Source organism: Equus asinus, chromosome 12, assembly GCF_041296235.1.
Source record: "Equus asinus isolate D_3611 breed Donkey chromosome 12, EquAss-T2T_v2, whole genome shotgun sequence".
Classification (NCBI taxonomy): Eukaryota; Metazoa; Chordata; class Mammalia; order Perissodactyla; family Equidae; genus Equus; species Equus asinus.
In genome coordinates this window covers 32,922,926-32,937,182 of record NC_091801.1, presented here as the reverse complement: position 1 = coordinate 32,937,182, position 14,257 = coordinate 32,922,926, and the positions used below count along the sequence as shown (strand labels likewise).

At 36.9% G+C, this 14,257-nt stretch overlaps 1 protein-coding gene across 3 annotated transcripts in view; it reads left to right on the top strand.

Moving 5' to 3' along the window:
* SNTG1 (syntrophin gamma 1) overlaps positions 1-14,257 on the top strand; it is an 852,347-nt gene that overhangs the window by 512,244 nt on the left and 325,846 nt on the right. For all 3 annotated transcript variants that reach the window (XM_070481301.1, XM_070481302.1, XM_044744142.2), the window contains one exon: positions 13,826-13,879. In XM_070481301.1, the coding sequence (XP_070337402.1) occupies positions 13,853-13,879 (27 nt within the window). In that variant the 5' untranslated portion in view covers positions 13,826-13,852. The remainder of the gene's footprint in view (positions 1-13,825; positions 13,880-14,257) is intronic.

Here is a 14,257-nt window from a genome sequence, read left to right as displayed (position 1 = left end):
TACATCAATAAAAACTTTGGGGGAAAAAAGGAACGAAAAAAATGTGTACCAATACAAATATTGATACCCAGTTATATGTCCTTTTTTGGTTTATTTCTGGGCACAATGGGAAGTTTTTACAACTTTGAGTGGAATTTGAAGTATGTTATCCATTTTCTACATTTGGAGGAGGAGATCATTTTTTAAGTTATTTTTTAATTGAAATATATTTAACATATAACATTTTGTAATTTTAGAGTGTACAACATGTTGATTTGGACATTTATATATTAGTATATTATTGTCTTTGAGGCATTAGTTAGCACTTCTATCATGTTACATAATTATCATTTGTTTTTTGTGGTGGGAATAATTAAGATCTAGTCTCTTAGCAAGTTTAATGATTATAAACAGTACTGTTGTCTATCTTTACTATACTCTGCACTAGATCTCCAGGGCTTATTTATCTACTAGCTGCAAGTTTGTACCCTTAAACAACATCTCTCCTATTTCCCCACTGCCTAGCCCCTGGTAACCACTATTTTACTCTGTGTATCTATCAGTTTGGCTTTTTTATTTTTTTGGTTATTTATAGCTGTCCACAGCTATCAATGTTGTTGTGGTTTTTCTTTTTGAGGAAGATTAGTCCTGAGCTGACTGCTGCCAATCCTCCTCTTTTGACTGAGGAAGACTGGCCCTGAGATAACATCTGTGCCCATCTTCCTCTACTTTATATGTGGGACGCTTACCACAGCATGGCGTGCCAAGCGGTGCCATGCCCACACCCGGGATGGGAACCAGCGAACCCTGGGCCGCCAAAGTGGAACGTGCGCACTTAGCTGCTGCGCCACTGGGCCGGCCCCTCGATATTTTTTGATTCTTATTATTTTATTGAGGTCATATTGGCCTATAACATTGTGTAAATTTCAGGTGTACATTATAATATTGCAGTTTCTGTGTAGACTGCTTCATGTTCACTACCAATAGACTAGTTTTCATCCATCACCATACATATGTGCCCCTTTACCCTTTTCACCCTCCCTCCGCCCCTTCCCCTCTGGTAACCACCAATCTGTTCTCCTTATCTATGTGTTTGCTTGTTTGTCTTCCACACATGAGTGAAATCATGTGGTATTTGTCATTCTCTGCCTGACTTATTCTGCTTAACATAAAAACCCTCAAGATCCATCTATGCTGCTGCAAATGGCATGATTTTGTCTTTTTTCATGGCTGAATGGTATTCCATTGTGTATATATATATATATATATATATATATATATATATATATATATACCACATCTTTATCCATTCATCCATTGATGGGCACTTAGGTTGGTCCACATCTTGGCTCTTTTTTAGATTCCACCAAATTCAAGAACACAGAGGAGGAGTTAATTTTTGCAAAACAGGTGATTTCTCAGCTTTTTGGAAGGCTCCTTTAAACATATATGTCTCTTCCAACACCTTCTCTGTTTTATTTGGGATTCACTAGGCCCACAGTGCTTGTCTGGCAATGTTTTCATGAATTTCTAGAATTTCTTCTCTTTCTCTAAGTGAAGTATCAAATGTTGAAAAAGACCTCCTTTTTGCATAGAATATTAACAAAATTGCATAATTAAAACTGAATATTTATTCAAAAGTGTCGAAAAGTCCACCTAATTAGGTTAACTGAAAAATGAGTTTAGAATAAAAAGCAAAATCATTTATGGAATTAACATAAGTGCCTAAGTTTGCACTTAAGACTTGTAAAAGTCAATGTAGAAATTTAGAGTCCACACTAGTTATCAAAACATCAATAAGAGATTAGAGGCATTTCATTTAAAAAAATTGATTTTGGATAGATTTCTCAGAGATAGATGGAAAATTTCAAAACTTTGTAACAACTTTGCAAATAAGTAAACTAAGCCAAACTGGCCAAAATAGATACAATATTTACAGAAAGATAATTTTAAAATGCTAAAAAGTGCATCAAATTTCCTCAATAATTTTGAGAACTACAAAAATTGTCCTAAAAGGAAACCTCTTTCTAAAGGGACAAAGATGAATGTTAAAAGCAAGAAGAGCAATGCTTGGAAAAGGAAGTTCTTGTATTAGGTGTGGCCTAGCCTGCTGTTGGCCCCTCTTCTCCTGTGATACACATTTTATGTTATCATAGGACTGTGCCCTTAAACACTATGTTTCTCAGTCTCAATGTGACTACGCGTGATCTTGTAAGGAGAAAAATGAAATGTGAATGGACTTGATGTGCTCAAGTTCCATTTTCTGTCCTGGTATGAATTTGGACATGGGGGCAGAAGCTGAACTCTCTCAAATACACATACTGAGGATGGCAGAGAAATAAGATGGAAGGAGAGTGGGTTTCGGACACTTTGAAATTACTTCTTAACTATTAAGCTTGGCCCTTACAGGAGAACCATACAAATTGCTACATTGTTTAAGCCACTATTACATTGCTTTTTCTCTATGTTACCAACCAGTATCCTAACTAATATAGAAAGATGAAAGATGCATAAGTAGTTGCTCCCAAGTTACACACTGCTAAATGAACAAAAAGTTCACTAAAAATAATACCCAAGTGACTGTATCTTTCATTTTTAATGCTACGTTTTAATCAATTTTGAATGAAACCAATCAATCAATTTCCAAACAGTCAAGGCATAATGCAAAGATATAAAAACAAGTGGAGAAAGTATATGTTGAGTTTGAGTTTGGTATACATGAAAAGAGGGAAGATAAATTTTGCATATTTTATAGTTTTGCCTAGGGCAAATTCTCTAAATAGATAACATATTTTCCCTTTAGTAAACTGAACTATGATAGTTAGCCTAGTATCATAAAGACTTTTTTACACTCACTGAGTAAAACATTATAGAAATTATCTAAAGGATTTAAGTCCAAAATATTTTGCAACAATGCTTTCCACTCTATTTTGTATAACTACCTACTCAATTCTCTACTTCAACATTTTCCACGTGTGTATTGTTGCAGAGGTGTATTCTTTTTATTTTGTCAGCCTCATGTCAAACGAGACATTTTGAGGGGAAGAAGTTGTATGCTTTACATGCAGCATGCATGAATTTGGCTGTACGGTCTAATTTTAATTTCCTGTTTCGGTTACAAAGATGAAGCTCAATTAACAGCAACTGGTGCTATTCTCAGCATAATTGATGACAACAGTTTCTGTTAATTTCTGAGTATTAAATTTAATCACAAGAGTTAAGACCTTTAGATAGAGGCCAAGCCTGATGATCCATGCCACATAAATGGAGCACTCTGTAGGCAGTCGGGGAATATTCAGCTCTACTTTACTTTTCCTGGGCAGAGTCCAGGGTGCCACCACTGCTTGTCAGGTCACTTACATAATAATAGCATAAACAGATTTCCTTAAGCTAGAGTTTTTCCATACTGTGTGGCTTATCGCTGAGCTGGTCATGGGGATTCTAAATGGATAAAGAATGTGGAATGTCACATTTATATATTGTGATCTTGTACATACTAAAGTTAATTTTATCATTATTCATTCAAGCTACTTATGCATTGCTATTTTCATCTTCATATTTTAAGAAATGAAGGCTTCTAATAATAATATTTTAAGAAATTTATTTCTGTGAAAGCTTTGTTTTTTCCCTTGTAAAACTATACTAGATACTAATAAATCAACAAATTTTTTTCTTTATCCCTGGATCGAGAGATGAAAGTATTTGGAAATAGTATATTTGTTTTTGCATTATATTCTAATACAGATAAATTATTTAAAAACAATCACATGAAGAAAGCCCTAAAAATTTCAGTTCTAAACAGGAAAAAACAGTACGGAGATGATAAAAGTGTCTCTAGGGAAAAAAAAAACCACCTTTTTGTTTCGCAATAAAAAGGTTAAGTTTCAAATTTTCAAAGAAAGTATGAGTTAAATTATCCTTTTAATGAACCAGCTGCAAAATGAAATGTTTTCACAATTTTCTTACAGTATACTTTTGAAATATCTAGGATATAATGCATTCTGGAAATTATGTTTTTTAAATTGCTGGTACTTGTTAGCTCTGCTTAATGCAATTTCACAAACACCTAGACAGATGCTCTTTTAGTCAGTTATTGTAACAAAACTTTTTCATAGTAAAACCATAAAATTCAGTGGCATGCACTCTTGTATCAGTCAGGATTTTCCAGACAAACAGAACTAATTGGATACCTATATATCTAGATACATATATTAAGAGAGTCATTTCAAGGAATTGGCTCACACCATTCTGGGGCTGGCAAATTTGAAATCTGTAGAATAGGCTGAAGGCTGGAAACTACTGGGCAGAAATTGTTGCTGCAGTCTTGAAGTAGAATTTCTTTATCAGAGAAATGTCTGAGTTTGCTTTTAAGGTCCTTCAATTCTTTGCATGAGGCCCATCGACATTATCTAAAATAATCTCATTTGCTTAAAGTCAAATGATTGTAGATGTTAAGCTATATATACAAAATACTTCCACAGCAACACCTACATTGGTAATTGATTGAATGACTAGGTACCTGGTTGAATAACTGGCCTAGACAAGTTGGCTCATAAAAACTAACCATTACAGTCTACCCCTTGTCAACTTGGCACCAAAACACATCTCCTTACCAGACTAACTTCCAAATAAAAACCATAAAGTCATGCTTCCAACCAAAATAATACAACTATCCTTCATACAATCTAAAATACACTAACGATTTCCTTTGAAACGAATACAAAGTCCTTAGGTGATATTCACTTTTCTCTTTCATATACTGTAACTTAAATGCTGTGATATAAAGGTTTATATTATTAATAAATCTTGTGTTAGATGATAAGGGGATAAGAGAGGGAAGAAAACAAAGGTATTTGAAAGATATATATATATACACACGCAAACATATTACATCTATACATACATATATTATTTGTATAAATATTACATACACATATAAACATCTATACATATAATGTATATTTAAGTATATAACATATATATAATATGTAATATTTATATATCGTATATGTACACAAACATATGCATAACAAAATAAAGAAGAAATATTCATACAATTACAGCCCTTGTTTCCAAAGTGAATGCATCGTCATAGCTGGTATTTATAGCCATCTTCTTCCACTAGTCATTGCATGCTCCTTCTCTGTTAGCAAGCACCTCAGTTGATCATGGTTCATTATCTCATGGAGTGATCCAAACCTTCATTCCCAAACGATTTGGCCCCTTAGGAGTTCTGCCTTAATTGAGTTGTTGTAGTTTTCTGTTAACTTTAATCACAGGACATGGTAATACTAAGAAAATCTGTAAGGGGTCTCCTATCTTCCACACATACTCTCCATTACCTCTATTGTGGACTGACAGTCCAATTTCCCTTGGTATTCAGGATGAATCACCCCAAACAGGACCCTAGATAGCCCTTCTTTGCCTGTTGATGCCAGAGGCATGAGGAGTCCAAAGTGCCGGGGTGGCAGTCTCAACTTCCCATTCAATAGAATCATTGTGTCTCTTCCTGGAAACATTTCTCCGGTTGGAACAAACACCAGCAGAGCAAAAGTCACAAAAATAAGAAGTAAAAATTTTGTTAGAGGGTCACTAGTGGTGATGAGAGTGATGCCACTCCCATATCATCCCTTGACTTCTGGACCTTTGAGTCCTTGCTCTGTGAGAAACAGCACACCACATATTGGACACTGATTCAGAGCATATACAGCTTTCAGAAGAACCTGATCCCAAACCTGCAAGATATCGCCAGCTGACACTGTAATTGAGACTTTGAAAAGCCATCACACTGTTCTATCCAGCTAGCTGCTTCAGGATGGTGGGGAACATGGTAAGACCAGTGAATTCCATGAAAATCACCCTATGTCTCACTTCATTTGCTGCTAAGTGAGTTCCTTGATCAGAAGCAATGCTGTATGGAATACCATGAAAATGGATAAGGCATTCTGTGAGTCCACGGATAGCAGATTTGGTAAAAACATTGCATACAGGAGAGGCAAATTTGTATCCAAAGTATTAACTCCAGTAAGAAGAAAACTTTGCCCCTTCCAATATGGAAGTGGTACAACGTAATCAACCTGTCACCAGGTAGTTGGTAATCTTTCCAGGGAATGTTGCTACATCACATTCATGTTGATCTCTGTTCCTGGAAGATGAGGTATTGAGCAGTGTCTGTAGCCAGGTTGGCCTTCATGAATGGAAGTCCATGTTGCTAAGCCCATGAATAGCCTCAATTCCTGCCACAAATGTCACCTTGCTTATTTGTCCATTGGGCAATGAAAAGAGTGGAGGGGAAAAGAGGCTAATTGGTATGCTATTCCCTTGATTATTAAAATCTTCCTCTGCTTAACTCACCCTTTGGTGAGCATTCACATGAGACACAAATTTCTTCATGTTTTTTGCCCATTCAGAGAAGTCTATTCCTATAAATCTTCCCCAGACTTCGAGGTCACTAATTTCTTCAGTCATCTTTCTTCCAAGTCCTGGACTATCCATTCAAACTATTGACCACAGCCTATGAATCCGTATACATTCATAACATTACCCATTTCTCCTTCGAAGCAAAATGAACAAATAGGTGCACTGCTTGAGGTTCTGTTATTTGGGAAGTTTCCCTCACCACTGTCCTTCAAGAATGTTCCAGAAAAGGGCTTTAGTGCGTAAACTGACATTTCACTCACCATTGAATCTAAGCATCATCTGGCCAGTGGTAGAGGACCTTGCACAACAGCCTGGACCTGTTGCAGACATTCTCTTATTCTGGGTCCCACTCTAAACAAAAAGCTTTACAGGCCCCTGAGTCAATGGGCTGCAGTAGCACACACCCAGATGATGACTGTGTTGCCTGTAAAATCCAGATGCCCACTAAGCATTTTTTGATTAGGAGAGACCATATGCAACAGTTTATCCTTTACCTTAGGAGGGATAGCTCAACATGTCACATCCACTGAACCCCTAGAAAATTCACTGAGATAGATGGTCCATGAATTTTTGTTGGATTTACTTCCAACACTCTGACACACATCTTAAAATAAGTCTAGAGTAGCTGCTACTCTTTGCTTGCCGGGTCCAATCAGTATAATGTCATCAATGTAAAGGACCAGTATGATGTCTTGAGTAAGGGAAAGGTGATCAAGATGCTTGTGGACTAAATTATGACATAGGGCTGGAGAGTCAATATACCCCTGAGGTAGGACAGTGAAGACATATTGCTGGCTTTTTCAGCTGAAAGCAAATTGCTTCTGGTGACTGTATGGACAGGCATTGAGAAAAAACCTTTGTCAGATCAATAGCTGCATACCAGGTAGCAGAGGTTGTGTTAATTTGCTCAAGGAGTGAAACCCCACATCTAGTATAGCAACTGCAATTGTAGTCATTACCCTGTTACACTTCTGATAATCCACTGTCATTCTCCAAGATCCATCTGTTTTTCTGCATACCAAGCAGATGAGTTGAATGAGAAAGTAATGGGAATCATTACCTCTGCATCCTTCAAGTCCTTGGTGATGGCACAAATATCTGCAATCCCTGAAGAAATGCAGTATCCTTTAACTATTTTTAGTAATAAGGACAATTCTAGTGGCTTCCACTTAGCCTTCTCTACCATAATAGCCCTGACTCCACAGGATAAGAAACAATGTGAAGATTCTGTCAGTTGCTGACTATGTCTATTCCAATTCTAGAACTGTGGAAATAACCACAGGATTGGGTTTTGGAGTCCCCTGAACTCACTGTGAGATGGACCTGAGCAAAAGTTCCACTTATCACTTAACTATCATAGGCCCCTCTTCCAATTGGTGGACCATAGTGACGCCTGAATCTCCTGGAATTAGTACCAGTTCAGAGCCAGTGTCCAGTAGTCTCTAAAAAGCCTGATCATTTCCTTTTCTGCATGCACAGTTACCCTGGTAAAAGAATGTAGATCCCTTTGAGAAAAACTTGGAGAAAGATTAACAGTATAAATTGTTGGCAGTGTACCAGTGTCCTTCCTCTAGGGGAATTCGCCTCCCCTCCCTTCCAGGATTCTTGGCTCACTAAACTCATTCAAGTATGGGAATTGATTGAGGGTCCATGACTCTTTGCTTTGGTGATTCAAGTGATATTTCTGTTCACTTGATCTAGAACTCTTCTGCTTACACAGATCAAATAAAATCTAAATAGGCGTCCTATCTGTTTCACTTCTAGGGGACGTATAGTCAACTTACCATTATTATAGGTTTCTGAGAGTTAGATTATTCAGATTATTGCTTTGAAGACTCTGCTGCTCATTATAGTAATCATGCCCACTTTATTGTTGGTGATTAAGTACTGCCACTTGGCCCCTGCAATCCCAAGATCCAACTACTCCTCTTGCATTTAAGGATCCCAGTTCAGTGGCAGCAGTTCCCACTGTAATTTCTGACCTACAGAGATGAGTGACCACAGAATTATTCAGCACTTCTGGATTCCTATAGCAAATTCCTTCCTCATAGCCATGGCGAAAGGTGTATTCTCTGGACCCCCTCAGGGTGGGAGAGCAGGTTTTAAATTATGAATCTACCCTAACATTCCAATCTACCAAAAACTTTGAATCGCTTTCTCTACATCAAACCAAGGCAGGTCTCGCATTTCCAACTCTCTCACTTTGGGCCATCTTTTGGTCCATGCTTCAGCCAATCAACCAACCAAACTCTTTCTAACCCTATAGGAAAAACTTTAAATCCAGAATATCTGCTTAATGTGACCATATCAATAAATTTGGCCTTATCCAACTTTATGTTCCTTCTACCATTATCCCACATTCTTAGTATCCATTCCCACATGTACTCCCCAGGATCATGTCTATAAATAGAAAAAAAAATACACAGTCTTTTAGAGTGTAGCATACTTCCTCATGGGTCACACTTCGATTAAGAGTATCTGATGATGATATATTGTATATCCCTGTTGCTATATCATGCCATGGACTCTCAGTGCTCTCTTTAATACTGGACATAGAGTCAGTGGTTCCTTTAAATCTAATCAGATTAAAGAACCAATTCTGAAAACCCCAGAACCAATTCAGAAAATTCTTCTTTAAGATTCTACTTCTCTACAACCACTTTTGGTATCAAAATCTATATCAGTTAGGATTCTACAGAGAAACAGACCAGTTTGTATATATTACACATAATGTATATATATTACATATAATTCATGTATATATACATACAAACATATACACATATATACATACATGCATTATATGTATGCATATGGACCCACGCACAAACATACAGATACATATATAGAGAGAGAGAGAGAGAGGAAGAGAGATTTATTTTAAGGACTTGGCTCATGCAATTGAGGGAGCTGGCAATTCTGAAATCTTTATGTCAGCCCAGCAGCCTTGAAATTCTCAGACAGAAATTGATGTTGCAGACTTCAGGCAGAATTTCTTCTTCCAAGAAACCTCAGTGTTTTCTTCTAAGTTTTTTAACTGATTCGATGAGGCTGACTCACATTTTTGAGAATAATCTCCAATACTTAAAGTAAGTTGATTGTAGATATTAACCACATCTACAAACTTCTTTCACAGCCACATCTAGATTATGTTTCTGATTGAATAACTGGGGACTATATCATAGTCAAGTTGACACATAAAGCTAACCATTACAAATACTAAGCCTTGATTTTACTCCACAGTTTGCAGGTTGGTTGTGGCAACTCTGTTGAGGCAGGGATGTGAGGGTGGCTCTACTTCACTGCCGGGGTCCAGCCTCGGCAGGGTCCAGGTTCCCGCGGGAGAGACGGCGTCGGCGAAAGTGTAAGTGCTAGACATGAGACTCGATGCAGTTGCAAGCAAGTCCAATTTATTTCGGGGACAGGGTACACTTATATAGGAAAAAATCACACGAGGTGGTCTAACTATTGTCATCATGGGAACAATAGATGAGGGGCAGTGCGTGACTAAAGGTAATAATCAAAGGTGGTTATCTACATACCAGATGTACAGCATACATATCGATTGTTTAGGAAGAGGTTACATAGTTTCAGGGTCTTCAAAGGAGTTAGGAGGACAGCGAGTATATAATTAACGGAATATAGACCCCCTCATCCTTGGGGGCTGCTGTTTGTTCTTTGAGATACGTTTATTGCTAGTTTTGCCTGTTTTTACAAGGCTTCCAGGACAGAGGGAATACGTTAATCAGTAATAGGCTTTAGAAAGGAGGACAAAGGATTCTGCTTAAAGAATTATGTTCCCTGGAGAAGTGCCTTGCATGATTCTCCTTCCCTTGCCAGACCTTGTCACAATACAATGGCAGCTAGATTGGGGGAATGCTTCTCACACTTCACCCTGTGTTCTGTGGTCCATTTAGGGAAGTTTTGCTCCATGTATGTTGTTCTGGTGCTGGGTCAAGTGGGCAGTAGCTTCTTGAGGAGGCTCTTCTCATGCAATGGCAGAACAGCAAGAGATCATGTGGGAACATGGGAAGCTGTTAAAGAAACTAGCATATAGTCACTTCATCATTGGCAGAAGCAATTTTCATGGTCAAGGCCAAAGTCAGTGCATGCAGAAAGCCTTCCTTTCCATGATAAATCTATGGTATGGGAGTAGATGTCAGGAAAGGTGGAGAATCTGGGCCATACATTCAATCTCCCACAAGTGTCTACATATTGTAGCTTGTAGTTATTTTCAGGCTTGACACATTTATTGCATCTATAAAGAACTAAAAATTATCAATATAACCTTCCCTCAAAAGATAGTGTTTACCTACAATATATTCCTTTACAGCAGTGTTTTATTTTTTAAAACTATTTTTATCTTTTACTAACTCAAATACATTATTCCTGATATATTTGGTTTATAAAAAGCCTTTTTTCCCCCTAAATATGGGTAACTTATTTCTGACAACATTTGCTGGTTTTATACACATGGGAATAGGCTAATGGGATCAGATGGCATTGTCTGTTTGCTTTCACCGGAGGAAATAGTGAATGTTTAGTGTAATTTTGACTGGATAAATATAACTGTGGTGCAGCCTTACTACATGAGTTATCATACACACATTTCCTTGCTCTGTCAGCTGACAGGGCCTAAATAAATGATTGAATAAGTAAGTAAATAGGGAAGAACAGGCATATATCCTATGCAGAGTAATTCCAAATAAATCATGTAGACAATCCATCCTCAAGGAAGAGAAGAATAATTCGCCACTCTGTAAGTGTGAGCTGAGCATAGTGACATCTCTCCAAAGAGCAAAGTGTGAAGGGAGGGAAAAAAGGAGTAACTTACCAAGGAAGAAACCTGACCAACACCGTGTCAGCCTGGTGACCAAGGTCAGCCTCCACAGTGATAAGGCATGTTGATGGTGCATACCTCTGATATGAGGGGGTGAAATGGCACTTGTCTGTGTGATCTTTCTCCTCAAAACCCATAACCCCAGTACAATCATGAGAAAAACATCAGGGTAATCCCAATGGAAGAACATTGTACAAATTACTGACCAGTACTCTTCAAAACTGCCAAAGTCATTAAAAAAAAGGAAAGCCTGAGAAACAGTCACAGTCAAGAGGAGCCTAAGGAGACATGATGATTAAATATAATATGGCGTCCTGGAAGGGATCCTGGGATAGAAAAAGCCTATTAGGAAAAAACTAAGGAAATTTGTTTCAAATATGGACTTTGTAATACCAATATTGGTTTGTTAATTTTAACAAATGCGTCATACTAATTTAAGACATTAATAATAGAGGGAAAAAGGAACTGGGGTATATGGAACTCTCTGTACTATTTTCGCAATATTTCTGTAAACCTAAAACTGTTCTAACATAAAACTTTATACAAAAAAAGGTCTCAGAAGATTTTAAAAATAAAACTTGAACAACTTTTACTCGTTTTTAAATTTATGATCACTGAAAATAGTTCTACTATAGCTATGAAATTTATTATGCTACCTAGTAATTAAATTGTTTTTAATCCCATACTAATTCTTTTTCTGAATATACACTTGATATCGTTACCTAATATTTTGATGAAAGATGATGGGAAATTAAGAAAAGAAAGACATAGTAAAAATGGTAGAAGGCATAGATACAACCTGTACTCAAATCTGTCATATTATTAAGAAATAATATCTTAAAAATGTATTCACTAAAATTAAAATCTGCATAGGAAACTAAAATGAAATTAAATTTAGCCAAGTGGTTAAATATCCTCAAGTCTATTTTCCTGGCTGCATTTATAAGCAGGAAATTGATTCTAGAGATTCAGGGTTTCTATGTATTCAATAAATACTGAAATTCTCCTACTTTTACAGTAAAGGAATAACTTCATGTCAGAATTGAAGATAAGTAGATATTTATAGTTTCTTCAAAAGCAAACTTTAAGAGGAATTTTGAAAAATAATTGTTAAACTAATGACAAATTTCTCATGGGTGCAAAATAAGTAATCTCTATCATCAGATTCTTCTTGTACTTGTTAATGATTTGTGGTTACCTAACTTTACTGAAATAAGCCTCCTATGCGTTCCAATAAAATAAAAGAGGTTCACAAGCCACAAGGCTTATTTAGGGAAAGTATTCAATACATTATGTGGGGGCCGGCCCCATGACTGAGTGGTTCATTTCACACACTCTGCTTTGCAACCCAGGGTTTCGCCAGTTCAGATCCTGGGTGCAGACATGGCACCACTCATCAAGCCATGCTGAGGCAGCGTCCCACATAGCACAACCAGAAAGATATACAATTATGTACCGGGGGCCTTTGGGAAGAAGAAAAAGAAAAGACTGGCAACAAGTGTTAGCTCAGCACCAATATTTGAAAAAAAACCAAACATTTCATGGCATGTTCAGTTAATATTGAAAATGCTCAGTCTCTTTTCTTTCAAGGCAATGGTAATAATCCAGTGACAGCACAGATGAAACTCTCACTCTCTTCCTCCCACACTTCATTGATCAAGTGTTCATCAATCTCATACAACAGAAAATGACAAAGAAGGATAAGATAGTTTACTGTTCCAAAGGTTGAGAAGAGGAGTGATTTTGAGGGGTACAAAATCTTCTATTTTGGAATTCACTATACATTTTACTTTGAAGTCTCAATTACCTAAATCATTATGTTTTGGCTCTGCAGTTTTTTTTTATAGTTTAGGGTGAAAATTTTCTATGACAACTCAGTTTTATTGTTTATCATATAATTAAAACAAAACTGTCTAAAAGCATTAAAAGTGAAAAACCTTATTTGCATTTATATGCATTTAAGTCTATGCCCACCATTTAGGATAGTGACCACTAGATGAAATTATGTAAGATAGTTCATACATTGATTTATCCTAACATTATTCACTCTGATAAATAGCTTGCTTCCTTACATCTTATTGTTTGTGAATAAAATTTTAAGTTTCAGAGAGAATTATTTATGCATGTAGCTTTTTAATTAAAAAGAGAAAGATTAGTCAACATTTTTTCAAGAGATAACAAGATGAAAGGAAATTTTAATTACTCCTTTTGAAGTTTCTTTCCCAGTTGCAAACTCAGGTTTCAAAATGAATTTTGGGAATGAGCTAACGCTTGAGGGAGGAGGTTAATCATACTCTAGGTAGGTCTGAATGCTTAGTGAAGAGGAGAGGTGCATGGGAATGCACATTCTCAATCACAGTGAATGGTGGCATTACGTTTATACTTCGCAAAAGCTGGGTTTAAGACTTTTTTCCTCTCCTTCTTCTTCTCTCTTTACTGTATCCTGAGAGTTCTTGTTCCTGACAGGTGGCAGCAAACACAGTTTGCCCACAGGATCTGCTTCATAATTTCTTCCACTTTATTAGTGTTCTCCTCTTTTACACTGGATGCTGTGCTTGATGGCTTATCGTTTCTCTGTCTTTTCAGACGACATCCTTTGCTGTGCCATAGCACATGGATTTCAGGACTGCCTGTGAGGAGGTAGGTTAAATGGGTTTCTGCTTTCTGAATAAGGAAAACAGGTTACAAGCAATAAAAACTTGGCCCACCTTTATATAAGTGGAATGCTGCTTTTGGCGGAGGGATGGTTGTGAGGTCCATTTCATTCCCAGAGTACGATCTGTTTCTGTAAGACTAGAAAGCCAAAGAGCGCCGGAGGAAGACTTGGATTTTCACTCTTTCTCTAAGAAGACTGGAGCTAATTTGATTTGATTGAATTGTCTTTCTCCATAAACTATGCTCTGTATATTTTCAGGTGGTAAGAGTGTTAGAAGTAATCATTTTCACATAAATGGTTATAAATTAGAAGACAGCTAAGGTTCCTTTCAGCACTAGAATCCTATGATTTTATGATTCCAA